Raw genomic sequence first — 17864 nt, 5'->3', positions numbered from 1 at the left:
TTTATTAAGGTAGACTGGACATTTGATTAATTTTGAACATTAACAAAAGACCTGCAAACATATCCCGGACAGAATCCACTATTGTGGTTGTCTTTAGTGTGGTTTCCAATGGCTTTTTAGCACCTATGTTGATTATTTTTTCTTCATACGAATTTAGCTCGTGTTTGAACGGTTTAAGCTACAAAATATTATGACCCCATTCCTGAAAGCTAACGTCTCGTGTGGCCAATAGCCTCTCTTCTTCATTTCACCAATGATTAACTTCAACCTAATTCCAAAGACTGGTGACATCCTGTGGAAGTTGTAGGAACTGTATACTGGGCGTTATCTAATTTCCCTTGACAAAGACAATTCAGGGAACTGCCAGAGGGATTTTTTTTCCCTGAACAGTTTTTCCTTGGGGTTTTGCCTGCTACATAAGTTCTGTTATAGTCACAGACATGATTGAACCAGTTTCAGAAACTGCAGAGTGTTTTCTATCCACACATACTAATCATATGCATATACTATATTCCTGGCATGAGTAGCAGGAAGTTGAAATTTTGTACGCTTTTTATCAAAAAGTAGAAATGCTGCACCCTATCCTTTAAGAGGTTATTAATATTCACATGGAAAAGTCCACAGACCTACTCAAAGGCTTTCGGAGCCATCATCGACTCAGTGGGTTTTGTCCAACATGTCTCTGGACCTACTCACTGTCACAGTCATACTCTAGACCTAGTTTTGTCCCATGGAAAAAATGTTGTGGATCTTAATGTTTTTCCTCATAATCCTGGACTATAGGACCACCATTTTATTATGCAACAAATAATCTGCTCTGACCCCAACCAAGGAGCATCAAAAGTCGTGCTATAAATTCACAGACAACACAAAGATTCCTTGATGCCCTTCCAGACTCCCTCTGCCTACCAAAGGACGTAAGAGGACAAAAATCAGTTAACCACATAACTAAGGAACTCAATTTAACCTTGCAGAATACCCTAGATGCAGTTGCACCCGTAAAACCTAAAAAGAATTCTCATAAGAAACTAGCTCCCTGGTATACAGAAAATACCCGAGCTCTGAAGCAAGCTTCCAGAAAATTGGAACGGAAATGGCGCCACACCAAAATGGAAGTCTTCTTATTCTGTCGCAAAGCTAACTAAAAAGCAGCATTTCCCAAGTGAGGATGGCTTTCACTTCAGCAGTAATAAATTCATGAACTTCTTTGAGGAAAAGATCATGATTATTAGAAAGCAAATTACAGACTCCTCTTTAAATCTGAGTATTCCTTCAAAGCTCAGTTGTCCTGAGTCTGCACAACTCTACCAGGACCTAGAATCAAGAGAGACACTCAAATGTTTTAGTACTATATCTCTTGACACAATGATGAAAATAGTCATGGCCTCTAAACCTTCAAGCTGCATACTGGACCCTATTCCAACTAAACTACTGAAAGAGCAGCTTCCTGTGCTTGGCCCTCCTATGTTGAACATAATAAACGGCTCTCTATCCACCGGATGTGTACCAAACTCACTAAAAGTGGCAGTAATAAAGCTTCTCTTGATAAAGCCAAACCTTGACCCAGAAAATATTTTTTTTAAACTATCGGCCTCATTTCAAATCTTCCATTTCTTTCAAATTTTTTAGAAAAGGCTGTTGCGCATCAACTCACTGCCTTCCTGAAGACAAACAATGTATACGAAATGCTTCAGTCTGGTTGTAGACCCCATCATAGCACTGAGACTGCACTTGTAAAGGTGGTAAATGACCTTTTAATGGCATCAGACCGAGGCTCTGCATCTGTCCTCGTGCTTCTAGACCTTAGTGCTACTTTTGATACCATCGATCACCACATTCTTTTGGAGAGATTGGAAACCAAAATTGATCTACACGGACAAGTTCTGGCCCGGTTTAGATCTTATCTGTCGGAAAGTTATCAGTTTGTCTCTGTGGATGGTTTGTCCTCTGACAAATCAATTGTAAATATCGGTGTTCCTCAAGGTTCCGTTTTAGGACCACTATTGTTTTCACTATATATTTTACCTCTTGGGGATGTTATTCGAAAACATAATGTTAACTTTCACTGCTATGCGGATGACACACAGCTGTACATTTCAATGAAACATGGTGAAGCCCCAAAATTGCCCTCGCTAGAAGTCTGTGTTTCAGACATAAGGAAGTGGATGGGCTGCAAACTTTCTACTTTTAAACTCGGACAAAACAGAGATGCTTGTTCTAGGTCCCAAGAAACAAAGAGATCTTCTGTTGAATCTGACAATGAATCTTAATGGTTGTACAGTCGTCTCAAATAAAACTGTGAAGGACCTCGGCGTTACTCTGGACCCTGATCTCTCTTTTGACGAACATATCAAGACTGTTTCAAGGACAGCTTTTTTCCATCTACGTAACATTGCACTTTCTGTCCAAAAATGATGCAGAAAATTAATCCATGCTTTTGTCACTTCTAGGTTAGACTACTGCAATGCTCTATTTTCCTGCTACCCGGATAAAGCACTAAATAAACTTCAGTTAGTGCTAAATACGGCTGCTAGAATCCTGACTAGAACCAAAAAATGTGATCATATTACTCCAGTGCGAGCTTCCCTACACTAGCTTCCTGTTAAGGCAAGGGCTGATTTCAAGGTTTTACTGCTAACCTACAAAGTATTACATGGGCATGCTCCTACCTATCTCTCTGATTTGGTCCTGCCGTACATACCTACATGTACGCTACAGTCACAAGACGCAGACCTCCTAATTGTCCCTAGAATTTCTAAGCAAACAACTGGAGGCAGGGCTTTCTCCTATAGAGCTCCATTTTTCTGGAATGGTCTGCCTACCCATGTGAGAGAAGCAGACTCAACCTTTAAGTCTTTACTGAAGACTGATCTCTTCAGTGGGTCATATGATTGAGTGTAGTCTGGCCCAGGAGTGTGAAGATAAATGGAAAGGCTCTGGAGCAATGAACCGCCCTTGCTGTCTCTGCCTGGCCTGTTCCCCTCTCTCTACTGGGATTCTCTGCCTCTAACCATATTAAAGGGGCTGAGTCACTGACTTACTGGTGCTCTTCCATGCCGTCCCTGGGAGGGGTGCGTCACTTGAGTGGGTTGAGTCACCGACGTGATCTTCCTGTCTGGGTTTGGCGGCCCCCCTTGGGTTGTGCCGTGGCGGAGATCTTTGTGGGTTATACTCAGCCTTGTCTCAGAATGGTAAGTCGGTGGTTGAAGATATCCCTCTTGTGGTGTAGGGGCTGTGCTTTGGCAAAGTGGGCGGGGTTATATCCTTCCTGTTTGGCTCTGTTCGGGTATCATCGGATGGGGCCACAGTGTCTCCTGACCCCTCCTGTCTCAGCCTTCAATATTTATGCTGCAGTAGTTTATGTGTCAGGGGGCTAGGGTCAGCTTGTTTTATCTGGAGTACTTCTCCTGTCTTGTCCTGTGTGAATTTAAGCATGCTCTCTCTAATTCTCTCTTTCTTTCTCTCTCTCGGATGACCTGAGCCCTAGGACCATGCTTCAGGACTACCTGACATGATGACTCCTTGCTGTCCCCAGTCCACCTGGCCGTGCTGCTGCTCCAGTTTCAACTGTTCTACCTGCGGCTATGGAATCCTGACCTGTTCACTGGACGTGCTACCTGTCCCAAACATGCTGTTTTCAGCTCTCTAGAGACAGCAGGAGTGGTAGAGATACTCTGAATGATCGGCTACGAAAAGCCAACTGACATTTACTCCTGAGGTGCTGACTTGCTGCACCCTCGACAACTACTGTGATTATTATTATTTGACCATGCTGGTCATTTATGAAAATTTGAACATCTTGACCATGTTCTGTTATAATCTCCACCCGGCACAGCCAGAGGAGGACTGGCCACCCCTCATAGCCTGGTTCCTCTCTAGGTTTCTTCCTAGGTTTTGGCCTTTCTAGGGAGTTTTTCCTAGCCACCGTGCTTCTACACCTGCATTGCTTGCTGTTTAGGGTTTTAGGCTGGGTTTCTGTACAGCACTGAGATATCAGCTGATGTACGAAGGGCTATATAAATAAATTGGATTTGATAAACAAATGATAAATACGAAGTTCTAACTTAATTTAGACAATGAAATTGTCTCAACAAAATTAAACAAAACACTTTTTGAATATTTAAAGAACTGGTGTACGCTGTGTCGGCAGGATAGAACAGCAGTTTCTGATAAGACAAGGGGCGGCGGACTATTTATTTTTGTAAATAACAGCTGAGGCACAATATCTAAGGAAGTCTGTAAGTTTTGCTCGCCTGAGGTATCATGTATCATGAGTATCATGATAAGCTGAAGACCACACCATCTACCTAGAGAGTTTATCTGTATATTTTGTAGCCGTCTACATACCACTACAGACTTATGCTGTCACGAAGACCGCACTCAATGAGCTGTATTCCACCATAAGCAAACAGGAAAACGTTCACCCAGAGGAGGAGCTCCTAGTGGCCAGGGACTTTTAATGCAGGGAAACTTAAATCCATTTTACCAAATTTCTATCATCATGTTAAATGTGCAACCAGAGGGGAAAAAAACTGGACCACCTTTACCCCACACACAGAGACGCATACAAAGCTCTCCCTCGCCCTCCATGCGGCAACTTACAAGCAAAAATTTAAGCAGGAAGCACCAGTGACTCGATCAATAAAAAGTGCTCAGATGAAGCAGATGTTAAGCTAGAGGAATGTTTTGCTACCACAGACTGGAATATGTTCCGGGATTCCTCCGATGGCTTTGAGGAGTACACCACATCAGTCATTGGCTTCATTAATAAGTGCATCGATGACATCATCCCCACAGTGACTGTACGTATATACCCCAACCAGAAACCATGGATTACAGGCAACATCCGCACTGAGCTAAAAGCTAGAGCTGCCACTTTCAAGGAGCAGGACTTTAACCCGGAAGCTTATAATAAATCCCACTATGCCCTCCGACGAACCATCAAACAGGCAAAGCGTCATTACAGGACAAAGATCGAACTGCACCTGCTCTGATGCTCGTCGGATGTGGCAGGGCTTGCAAACCATTACAGACTACAAAGGGAAGCACAGCCGAGAGCTGCCCAGTGACACGAGCCTACCAGATGAGCTAAACTACTTTATGCTCGCTTCGAGGAAAATAACACTGAAAAATGCATAAGAGCACCAGCTGTTCCGGAAGACTGTGTGATCACGCTCTCCGCAGCCAATGTAAGTAAGACCTTTAAACAGGTCAACATTCACAAGGCCGAAGGGCCAGACGGATTACTAGGACGTGTACTGTGTGCATGCGCTGACCAACTGGCAAGTGTCTTCACTGACATTTTCAACCTCTCCCTGTCCGAGTCTGTAGCACCATGTTTTAAGCAGCCACCATAGTCCCAGTGCCCAAGAACACTAAGGTAACCTGCCAAAATGACTACCGACCCATAGCACTCACATCTGTAGCCAATAAGTGCTTTGAAAAGCTGGCCATGGCTCACATCAACACCATTATCCCAGAAACCCTAGACCCACTTCAATTTGCATACCGCCCTAACAGATCCACAGATGATGCAATCTCTATTGCACTCCACACTTCCCTTTCCCACCTGGACAAAAGGAACACCTATGTGAGAATGCTATTCATTGACTACAGCTCAGCATTCAACACCATAGTGTCCTCAAAGCTCATCAATAAGCTAAGGACCCTGGGACTAAACACCTCCCTCTGCAACTGGATCCTGGACTTCCTGACAGGACGCCCCCAGGTAGTAAGGGTAGGGAACAACACATCCGCCACAATGATCCTTAACACAGGGGCCCCTCGGGGGTGCATGCTCAGTCCCCTCCTGTACTCCCTGTTCACTCATGACTGCACGACCAGGCACAACTCCAACACCATCATTAAGCTTGCCGATGACACAACAGTGGGAGGCCTGATCACCGACAACGACGAGACAGACTGTAGGGAGGAGGTCAGAGACCTGGCCGTCTGGTGCCAGGACAACAACCCCTCCCTCAACATGATCAAGACAAAGGAGATGATTGTGGACTACAGGAAAATGAGGACCGAGCACGCCCCCATTCTCATCGACGGGGCTGTAGAGGAGCAGGTTGAAAGCGTCAAATTCCTTGGTGTCCACATGACCAACAAACTAACATGGTCCAAGCACACCAAGACAGTCATGAAGAGGGCACGACAAAACCTATTCCCCCTCAGGAGACTGAAAAGATTTGGCATGGGTCCTCAGATTCTCAAAAGGTTCTACAGCTGCACCATCGAAAGCATCCTGACTAGTTGCATCACTGCCTGGTATGGCAACTGCTCGGCCTCTGACCGCAAGGCACTACAGAGGGTAGTGCATATGGCCGGCCCAGTACATCACTGTAGCAAAGCTTCCTGCCATCCATGACCTCTATACCAGGCGGTGTCATAGGAAGGCCCGTAAAAATTGTCAAAGACTCCAGCCACCCTAGTCATAGACTGTTCTCTCTGCTACCACACGGCAGGCAGTACCCGGAGCTCCAAGTCTAGGTCCAAGAGGCTTTTAAACAGCTTATACCCCAAAGCCATAAGACTCCTGAACATCTAGTCAAATGGCTACCCAGACTATTTGCATTGCCCCCTCCCAACCAACCCCATATTTTACACTGCTGCTTCTGTTGTTGTTATCTATGCATAGTCACAATAACTCTACCTACATGTACATATTACCTCAATTACCTTGACTAACCAGTGCCCCCACACATTGACTCTGTACTGGTGCCCCCCTGTATATAGTCTTGCTATTTTTATTTTACAACTGCTATTTATTTACTTGTTATTTTAAATTCTTATTAGTTTTTATTTTTAATTTTTAGCTGCATTGTTGGTTAGGGGCTCGTAAGTAAGCATTTCACTGTAAGGTCTACACCTGTTGTATTCAGAGCATGTGACTAATAAAATTTGATTTGATTCTTAAATAGGCCTACAATAATAACAATAATGATATACAATAATAATAATGAGAAAACAAATGATAATAAATATGAAAACATAAACAAAAACACAAAAATTGCATCAAACCTGAATGTTGTATTCAGTCTACTTGACAGCACCAATGTTCTTCTCATCTTTGTCCAATACAATATTAAAACTTGTCCCCACGAAGGTCATTTCCCTTGCTAGCTTCTGTTTCCTATACTCTTTCTAACTTTTGTTTTACTTCAATAAAAAAGGCTTCCATCATCGCAAACAAAAGTAGCCAAGGCTCCTTACACTTTTTTATTTGTATTTTATTTCACCTTTTTTAACCAGGTAGGCTAGTTGAGAACAAGTTCTCATTTACAACTGCGACCTGGCCAAGATAAAGCATAGCAGTGTGAACGGACATCAACACAGAGTTACACATGGAGTAAACAATAAACAAGTCAATAACACAGTCAAAAAAAAGAGAGTCTATATACATTGTGTGTGCAAAAGGCTTGAGGAGGTAGGCGAATAATTACAATTTTGCAGATTAACACTGGAGTGATAAATGATCAGATGGTCATGTACAGGTAGAGATATTGGTGTGCAAAAGAACAGAAAAGTAAGTAAATACAAACAGTATGGGGATGAGGTAGGTAAAATTGGGTGGCCTATATACCGATAGACTATATACAGCTGCAGCGATCTGTTAGCTGCTCAGATAGCAGATGTTTGAAGTTGGTGAGGGAGATAAAAGTCTCCAACTTCAGCGATTTTTGCAATTCGTTCCAGTCACAGGCAGCAGAGAACTGGAACAAATGGCGGCCAAATGAGGTGTTGGCTTTAGGGATGATCAGTGAGATACACCTGCTGGAGCGCGTGCTATGGGTGGGTGTTGCCATCATGACCAGTGAACTGAGATAAGGCGGAGCTTTACCAAGCATGGACTTGTAGATGACCTGGAGCCAGTGGGTCTGGCGACGAATATGTAGTGAGGGCCAGCCGACTAGAGCATACAGGTCGCAGTGGTGGGTGGTATAAGGTGCTTTAGTAACAAAACGGATGGCACTGTGATAAACTGCATCCAGTTTGCTGAGTAGAGTGTTGGAAGCTATTTTGTAGATGACATCGCCGAAGTCGAGGATCGGTAGGATAGTCAGTTTTACTAGGGTAAGTTTGGCGGCGTGAGTGAAGGAGGCTTTGTTGCGGAATAGAAAGCCGACTCTTGATTTGATTTTAGATTGGAGATGTTTGATATGAGTCTGGAAGGAGAGTTTACAGTCTAGCCAGACACCTAGCTACTTATAGATGTCCACATATTCAAGGTCGGAACCATCCAGGGTGGTGATGCCAGTCGGGCGTGCGGGTGCAGGCAGCGAACGGTTGAAAAGCATGCATTTGGTTTTACTAGCGTTTAAGAGCAGTTGGAGGCCACGGAAGGAGTGTTGTATGGCATTGAAGCTCACAGGTGTGCCTTGTTAAAAGTTCACTTGTGGAAGTTCTTTCCTTCTTAATGTGTTTGAGCCATTCAGTTGTGTTGTGGGGGGTATACAGAAGATAGCCCTATTTGGTAAAAGACCAAGTCCATATTATGGCAAGAACAGCTCAAATAAGCAAAGAGAAACGACAGTCCATCATTACTTTAAGACATGAAGGTCAGTCAATGAGGAACATTTCAAGAACTTTGAAAGTTTCTTCAAGTGCTGTCGCAAAAACCATAAAGCGCTATGATGAAACTAGCTCTCATGAGGAACGCCACAGGAATGGAAGACCCAGAGTTACCTCTAATGAACTTATCCTCTGCAGCAGAGTTACCAGCCTCAGAAATGTCAAAGTTCAAGTAACAGACACATCTCAACATCAACTGTAGAAAATAGTAAAATTCAAGAAAAACCCTTGAATGAGTAGGTGTATATTTTTCCTTTTTTGTGTAGATTGTCTTTTTTTCCCCCTTTTTTAAAAAACATTTAAATCAATTGTAATCCCAATTTCTAACACAAAAAGTGAAGAAATCCAAGAGGTCTCAATACTTTTGCAAGGCACTGTATATTTTGTGGGGACTTGAGTCCTCGATCAACACAAGACTCATACAAACACATGACCCACAGGTTGATGATGATCATTAAAGGCAAGGCCAGAGTTATAAACTGGGAAGCCACCTGGTGTATGAGAACAGAACATGTGTGATGCAACTTCACCCATTAAAACAACATTCAAGGACAGGGCACATTGTAACAAAATAGGCTAAATAGCCCGTGCTACAGCAGTCCTTCCTATCTAAAGCAGAAAACAGACACAGCTGTGAGCGAAAAAAATATATATACTATTTTCAGCCAGCCAATTTATTTCTCTCTCTTCAACACCCCTGTTTTGAAAACACTTGATTTATTTATTATTCCTCCTGGGTTCCTGCATGACAACTTATTTCTGTGTTTTTACAGCTGGCTAAAGCATTGGTACCAACTAAACTGACCTCTAATCTAGAACAGAGACATATTATATTCAGACACAGCCTGGAATAGATCACTACACTTTGCATGCAGATATCAACAATGATGGCTGATAGTGCTTTATGCACATACACATTAAGGGGAGGGGCGAGAGAGAGAGAGAGAGAGAGAGAGAGAGAGAGAGAGAGAGATATCAACAATCTTGGCTACTAATGCTTTGTGCACAAACACATTAAGGGGAGGGGGGAGGGAGAGAGAGAGAGATCAACAATGATTGCTACTAATGCTTTGTGCACAAACACATTAAGGGCAGAGAGAGAGCGGGAGCAAGCGAGAGAGATAGAAAGACAGGAAAGATAAGAGAGAGAGAGGAGAGATAAGAGATAGAGACAGGGAGAAGTGAGAGAGGGAAGCTTGTTTGTAGCCTTAGCTTAATAAACCCATGCACATCACTCTCACACAGTGTGGACTGCTGCTCAGCTAAGAAACGGCTCAGCAATAATGCTGAGGCTGCATAGTGCTGAGATTGAGCTAGCATCGTAGATAGATATTTGGCAGCAATGTGGCCACCTTCCTATCTAGAGGAAACAGAATGATGTGCCTCGAGAACCTCACAGGGACGTATCCTCTATTTATCTTGTTTAATTGGAGTGCATGTGTGTTACTTGGATGGAAGCATTGGTGGTGCGGTGCCCTTCACCAGACAGGCTTTCCTCAGAGGGCTGTTTTTTACTTTACAGTCGCTGCGATTTCAACGCTTAGTGAAGTGAGCTAGAGGCAAGCTTTGAAAAATGCTGTAATTAAGTATTCATATGTATGTTGGATCATGGATATGACTATCAATTAATAGTAAGTACACTGTCAAGCATTGGTCGGCATAATCAGAGTAACATCACATGAAGCTAATAAAGATGACATTCTTAGTAGCAACAGAAAACAGTTCAATTTTACTTGCAATAAATGATTACATCGTGACATCCTCCAAAATGCTTGATGGGGTGGGATAATGGAAACTTGAAAGACTGACAGGGCAGTGTATGCAACAACTGAAGATGCAACTCAGATGACAGGTCTCACTCAAGGTTCTCTCGCCTGACATCCATGGAATATTGACAGCCGAACAAAACAACCACCATTGCGGAACACAAGACGCGAATAGGCATATTACCTACTACTGTTATGTAACTACCGCAACGAATGGAAAACAGGCTTACACATACAGCTAGCTAGCAAACATGAGCTATTGGCCAACACTCCCCTGTCAAGCGCTCGTCGGTCTTCTTCTAACGTTAGCTGATGTTTTGTACTTGTCATTTTGTGGACTGAATGATAACTAAATGTCACAGTTTTGAAACATGAGCCTGCATGGTGACGGTCAAGTTAACTTAGTTTGCTTAGCAAATTGCATGGCTTGATACTTTACCTGCCTTTTTGGATTTGACAGACTGCCGCTGGGATTTGCAAGTGCAGAGTAACGTTAGCTTGTGTAGCTAGCTAAATTAGCTAACCGTTGCCATTTCATTAACTAGCTAACCAGTTATTTAGCTAGCTAACGTTAATCACCATCAGCAAATGTAGTATCTAGATAAATTAATCTAACATTATTATCTAACGTTAGCTAGTTAGAAATATAGCTAGCTGGACAACTTACCATTTTTCAGCTCATGTTTCACAGTAAACGGTTCACCTTCTCTAGAAGATCCTTCCATCGAAGATGGCATTGTATTCCAAATGTGCCCAACGATACACTTGCTGGCTAGCACATCAGTAACATTACTTAGATAGTTTGAAATTACAGAAACACATGTAGCTAGCTATATTTAGTTTCAATGGGGTGTTGACCAGCTAGCTTTGATTGAAAAAAATTGGGTTAGCTTGTCAAGCAAAACAAAAATGTGTCAAAACAAGACAGCTTAGAGGGGGAGGGGTAACCACTACTACACCTTCACGACCAAGCCCCCCTTCAGCTGTGATTGGGGTTGCTATGTGGAGTATTAACATCTGATTGGGCCCATTTTGCTATACATGGCCGATAGGCCATACTTCCTGCACCCTTATTGGTCAAATACTTGACAGCGAATATCAGTGTCCTCCTCACGAGACGAGAGCAACGCCGGCTGTAAATATAGACGAACAGAGAACAGCATCTCAAACATCTCTCGTAGTTGCCTTTTGCCACCACCTTGTGGTGGTGTAATTAAAATAAATGTTGATAATCAACAAATAACTAAACCCATATGATAGATTGTGTAATTTGTGATTTATACGAACTAACAAATTGAAACTTCATCAAATACTGCAACAAAAAGTGTAATGGATGATTATTTTGGTGCATCAGCTCTCAGCAAACAGCACTAATCCACTTCAGTTGTGTAACATTTTGTATTTTATTTAACCTTTATTTTATCAGGGAGTCTTGACACCAAGGTCTCTTTTACAGATAAACCCCGAATTACATAAATTACAGAAAATACACACATCAAAATATAAATGCGAGCAAAAAGAAAAGCATGGTCATAAAAAAACACACATTCATCAGTAATAAGGTCCTCAACCAGGTTTCTGAATTACCCTAGAGGCACCAAAACATCACATTTAAGAACATATAGTTACTAACATGGTTGCATGCCATTTGGTCAATGAAGCACGAGGGAAACAAGCCGTTGCTTCTACAAGTTGCCCCTGGCGACCGGTTTGGTTGCTGTCCAAGGTGCTAGTTTGCCACTACAACTCGCAAGACAGTTTGAAGATACTCGACCAATTTTTGTTTGACTCTTGTATTGCTGCGGTGAAAATGGCTTGGGAACGAAATCGTCTCCGACTGCTCTGCATGCTGTCCATTACTTTTGCGTTTTTCATTGTTGAGGTTGTCGTCAGCCGTATGACTGCTTCCCTGTCAATGCTGTCATACTCTTTCCATATGCTGCCGGGTGTCATTGCCCTGGTTGTGGCCCTGATTGCTGTGCACTTCTCTGAGAAAACTCAAGCAACTAGTCAAAATACTTTCGGATGGATCAGAGCAGAAGTGATGGGTGCTCTGGTCAACGCCGTATTCCTAACTGCCATGTGCTTTACCATCAGTATTGAGGCAGTCGAGCGGTTCACAGTGCCTCGCGAGATCGAAAGTCCCCGAGTGGTTATTGGAGTTGGAGCTGCGGGACTTCTTGTAAACTTGCTCGGTCTTTTGTTGTTCCACGAACACGCAGGACACGGTCACTCGCATGGTGGCTCTCATGGAATTAACACACTTCACAAATCCGAGAGAGTAGGGAGAGAATCCTTTGACGATGAAACCAGTAGGCCTATCCTGTTTGATTGCAGTCTGAAGACAGGGGATCTCAGAGCAGGTCCAGGAGGAGATCACCGTATGTCTGTTGTATTTACATTTTCTTCTGTAGTTGTTTGATAATTGTTGCTGTATGAGTAATGTTCTTTGTGATCATCAATTAACACAATGTTTAGTGAAGGGAAATGAATATACCACTGTTTAAAGTGATACTTCAGGATTTTGACAGTGAAGCCCGTCATCTACTTGCCCAGAGTCAGATGAACTCGTGGATGGCATTTTTATGTCTCTGCGTGGTTTGAAGGACGTTGCTAACTAGCGTTAGCGCAATGACTGGACGTCTATGGTAACTGCTAGCATGTTAGTTAAAAATTCAACAGAGGTCACAATCCTGCAAATTAATTTGTATTACATTTTTAGTAGACACTCTTATCCAGAGCAACTTACATGAGCAATTAGGGTTAAGCACCTTGCTCAAGGGCACATTGAAAGATTTTTCACCAGCTCAGGGATTCAAACCAGCAACCTTTTTTTACTGGCCTATCGCTCTTAACTGCTAAACTACCTGCTGGTCTAATCTGTTGCCCTAATCTGTTTGTAGATGAACACAAGGTAGCCTAATAGTTAGAGGGAAAATGAGGGTAGGCATATATAAATAAATAAAGGCCTGTATTATTCATCATTCAGGATTCTTATGCTTAGCCTGGGTACCAGTCTATTTGTGTTAACATTCTACTCCTTGTACTCCATGTCATATGTTATCACCAATCAGGTATTTTATGTTCAATACTCCACAGAAATCCCCAATAAGGACAACCTTGTGGTCCACATGAAGGACATCACCCTGGAGGATTTGAACGAGAGCCATCATGACTCTGCTTCAGAGCTCAACATGCAGGGTGTCTTCCTCCACATGCTGGGTGATGCCCTCGGCTCTGTCATTGTTGTGGTCAACGCTCTCACCTTCACCTACGTGTGGCAGCCTTGCCAGGCTGGAGAGACCTGTGTCAACCCATGCTACAACAGCCACGACTACACTGACCACCACCAACAACATGGCAATGTTACACTGATCACCATGCTCGGTAGTAGTACCCAGGCTACAGTGCACCTCGCTGGCCCTTGCTGGGTGCTCTACTTCGACCCCACACTCTGCATCATTATGGCGGGCTTCTTACTCTATACCACCTTCCCTCTCCTGAAGGAGTCAGTCCTCATCCTCCTGCAGACTGTTCCTAAACAGATAGACATGCCCCAGCTGCTGGGGAGGCTCAGGGGCCTGGATGGTGTGTTGGCTGTCCACGACCTACACATCTGGCAGCTGGCAGGGAGCAGGATCATTGCCACGGCACACATCAAATGCCTAGACCCATCTTCCTACATGGATGTGGCCATGCGAATCAAAGGCCTCTTTCATGATGAGGGTATCCATGCCACAACAGTTCAACCAGAGTTTGTTACTGTTAACTTTGAATCTAATATTTACGTCTGTGAGCTGTCCTGTGGGAAGCAGTGTGCCCCGAAGCTGTGCTGTGGAAACTTTGACAGAACAGGACTGGGAGGACATGTTAGAGAAGAGGTTGTTTCTTATCAGTATCACTCAATACAACACGCCAACCTCAATACAACAGTCACCCTCTGCAGTGACCATCAAGCTACTGTAACTGCCACGCAGAGCCCCAAGGCTGCCATTTATACAGAGGCAAAATCCTCAGTGTCACAATGAATGTGATTATACATTGGGAACTTGAAACATGTTGAGAGGTTCAATTTAACTTTATATAGTATACTTTGTGCCACAGCAGGAGGCATCATAAGTGATACTCATCCAACATTCCTAGTGTCTGGATATTCTGCCTACTGTCTCTAATGTGAAGCAGTTGGTGCAGACTGAGTGAACAAGTAGTATTACATTCTCTGTGTCGTGTCTGGACTATCATTAAAAGTGAAGACTGTTATTTTATCAAATCAATTCTCTGTGTAATTTAATTATGCGATTAAACTAATCATGTAACTTTAATTAACTAGGAAGTCGGGGCACCATGGAAAAATTGTTTACAAAGTGTCAATTTCCCAAATATAACTTTTCAGATATTTTCATATCTTATCGATTAGTCATTCTCATTCATGTATTATTATTACCTCATCAGTTCTCATTACTGAACGTCACAAACCCTTGAATATCTGCGCGAACCCTAGCCTAAATCATGAATCAGCGATATACAAATTAGCATAATTATTTATTTACTAACTAACTAAATAATCACACAGAAATACATAAAACAAACAAACAGTAGATATTTGGGTTACGACATGATACAAAGAAAAAGTCCCTAGCAGACGAAGCCGATATGACGGCTTGGTAGACAAAGGAAGAGTGGGGACTGAGAAAGAGCGGGAAAGACAAAATGAATTCACTACACACAGTTAATAATTGTATTAATTGAAATGCTAATCCTTTGCACATGGACCACCGCTCATTTGAGAATAATTGCAGTGTATATATTTACGCCCGTATGTTGTTGTCTTCTCTGTTGGAATCCGGTCTGTCTGCTGGAGAGTCAATTGACAGAAAGTCTCTGGTTGTGTTCATAATGGATACGTCAGGTGTACCCGTGGTTGTCGCATAGAATAGATGTTCCGGCGGTTGTCTGTATTCTTGTCCTAGACTTACATAATTTCCAGCTGCAGACTAGTAATTATACATCTAGGATTTGCTCTTATTCTGTAGTGATCAATAGTCTCAGAGTTGAACCATTTCCAGCCGTGTAGCCAAAACTACAGCAGTATGGTCTCTGTGGCCTATAGAGTTTTAGTTATTAACCATTTCAACATGTAGCGTCAGCTCCATATTTTCTGGTCTAATGTACATTTTGTAGGAAGTGGGTTTAATACTCTGTGGAAGAAGGGGCAGTTCATAATAGCCTAATGTGATGTCTGGGCTCAATTTTATAGGACAATCCATACTCTCATTTAGAAGGTTAACATCACATTACATATTTTCACAAATGTTTAATCACATACGTTTCACAATATTTTGATGTAAACCTGACTGCTGAGAAATGTACACTTTGAGAGATAGTTGTGTGTGTTTCCTGTCTTTCATGAGATCACCAAATGAAACACTCTTCATGACTGTCCTTTAAGTGTCCACGGACCACTCCCAAATTCTTAACAATAGAAATATTGTTTCATTATTCAAACTTTTGATGTCCAAGTGTCTCTCTGTGTTCCACAGTTTACATTCCAATCTCAAACACTACAGAGCATAGGGGCAGTGTATTATATGACCACCATAAAACAGCCAACTTCTGGCTCTCCACCTCTACGAGAGAGAACACGCTGTAGAGAGGACCCACTGTGACCTGATCCTTCAGATCATCACAGGAGAGTCATGACATTCCCCCTCTGGTGGATTCAACTTGGAAGGATTATTCAGATCGTCACAGGAGAGTTGTGACATCTGCCATGGTGTAACGAAGTTCGTCTGGTGGAAGAGAAGCAGACCAAAATGCAGCGTGGTGGTTATTCATGTTCTTTAATTAATTAACTAGACATGAAAGAACAAAAACCGTGAAAAACTATACAGCCTCTCTGGTGAACACAGAGACAGGAACAATCACCCACGAAATACTCAGAGAATATGGCTGCCTAAATATGGTTCCCAATCAGAGACAACGATAAACACCTGCCTCTGATTGAGAACCACTCCAGACAGCCATAGACTATGCTAGATACCTCCACTAAGCCAAACACCCAATACCTAACAAAACCCCAAGACAAAACACACCACAATAAACCCATGTCACACCCTGGCCTGACCAAATAAATAAAGACAAACACAATATACTTCGACCAGGGCGTGACACATGGCTTCATGAGCTCTTTAGCTGATTTTGTCATTGAATTGTAAGTCACCGTTGTGTCTGTAGGCTTTGCAGGCAACTTGAGAGTGCAACGCTTAGAATTGTGCAAGCAATTAGGTCACTGAATTCACAACAATACACACAAACAGAGACCAGTCTCAGCTGTAAGGATTCAGATACTACTGTACACTGATCTCAGGGTCTGACACACACACGCACGCATGCACACACATACTCACACACACACGCATAACCCAAGAGGCAAGGACTAGATACCTCCTTATTTTCTTAAACTGTTATCACTTTGACACTTGCTAAGCAACAGTTTGAAAATATTAAACTCTGTTCTGTACAAATTGTACCTGTTTCTATCTGTGAGTATTTATTTCTTTGATTTATTTCACCTTTGTTTAACCAGGTAGGCTAGTTGAGAACAAGTTCTCATTTGCAACTGCGACCTGGCCAAGATAAAGCAAAGCAGTTCGACACATACAACAGGTAGGAATGTGTGTCTATGTTCAAGGATCACAACTTGACATAATCACCATAGTTGCCCACTGAGTATAAAGACAACACTGAGTCCTCGTGTCTTTCACAGCATTCTATTAGAAAATACCTATTATTTTAAGCATAGGTCCAACATGCCCCTTGAGAGATAGAGAGAGAGAGAGAGAGTGAAAAAGAGGGAGAGAGAGGCAGAGAGAGAGACAGAGTGCCACACTGTGTTCAAAAACTGCAGTGTGATTAGTAAGGGCACCCTCTTATCATTCTCACCAAAATTATTGAAATGATGTGAAATGATGAATGTTACATTTTTCATAACCGTTCATGATTTGTTGCACATATCAACTACAAGTGTCAAAATGATACACATTTTTCTGACAATATAAATAATTTTACGTCTCGCCTGTCTGCTAGGGCCTCAGCAGAATTTATTTTTGTCCAGTGATGTACATTTTAACCTTTGATTGCTGATACTATGTATTGCTATGTAAGGCTCAAATCAGTTTTGCTTTACATTTTTTTTTTTGGGGGGGGGGGGGAATACTGACTGTCCAAAAAGTAAGGTAAAATTGACCAAATCAGATTTGTGTGTGTTCAGACAGCAGTCATTTGCTGAAACGGCTATGCTAGTTGTCATAGTAACAACAGGTGTGTGCGCAGTGGTGGTCGGCATAGTGGTTGTGCTTGTACTTTCCATCACTAAGGAGTTATGTAGCAGCTATATGACAACAATGCATATCATGGTCCTTTCCCAGTTGCTGTGAATGTTCAAAATCGTAGTGTAAGAACACATTTAAAGCCTCAAAGGATAAGATAATCCAACTTTCAAAACAAGTCATTTTAGGCTAG

General features: G+C 42.5%; 2 protein-coding genes across 5 annotated transcripts in view; one reads left to right on the top strand and one right to left on the bottom strand.

Annotated features, from left to right (window-relative positions):
• The window catches only part of LOC135525593 (ribosomal protein S6 kinase alpha-5-like), a 53593-nt gene extending 42326 nt beyond the window's left edge, over nucleotides 1-11267 (bottom strand). For all 4 annotated transcript variants that reach the window (XR_010453188.1, XM_064953310.1, XM_064953312.1 and 1 more), the window contains exon 1: nucleotides 11011-11267. Coding sequence is in view for 3 of the 4 variants with exons in the window: in XM_064953310.1 (XP_064809382.1) it covers nucleotides 11011-11080 (70 nt within the window). In the remaining variant the exon portion in view is untranslated. The remainder of the gene's footprint in view (nucleotides 1-11010) is intronic.
• A 652-nt stretch (nucleotides 11268-11919) lies between these two features.
• Nucleotides 11920-14590, top strand: LOC135526921 (proton-coupled zinc antiporter SLC30A1-like). Its single transcript, XM_064955591.1, has 2 exons — nucleotides 11920-12724; nucleotides 13443-14590. The coding sequence occupies exons 1-2, from the start codon at nucleotides 11977-11979 to the stop codon at nucleotides 14369-14371; spliced, it is 1677 nt and encodes a 558-aa protein (XP_064811663.1). The 5' UTR covers nucleotides 11920-11976; the 3' UTR covers nucleotides 14372-14590.
• Nucleotides 14591-17864: the final 3274 nt, after the last annotated feature.

The sequence above is a fragment of the Oncorhynchus masou genome, chromosome 32, assembly GCF_036934945.1.
Source record: "Oncorhynchus masou masou isolate Uvic2021 chromosome 32, UVic_Omas_1.1, whole genome shotgun sequence".
NCBI lineage: Eukaryota > Metazoa > Chordata > Actinopteri > Salmoniformes > Salmonidae > Oncorhynchus > Oncorhynchus masou.
The sequence above is the reverse complement of the archived record's forward strand: the minus strand, read 5'-3'. Positions and strand labels throughout refer to the sequence as shown.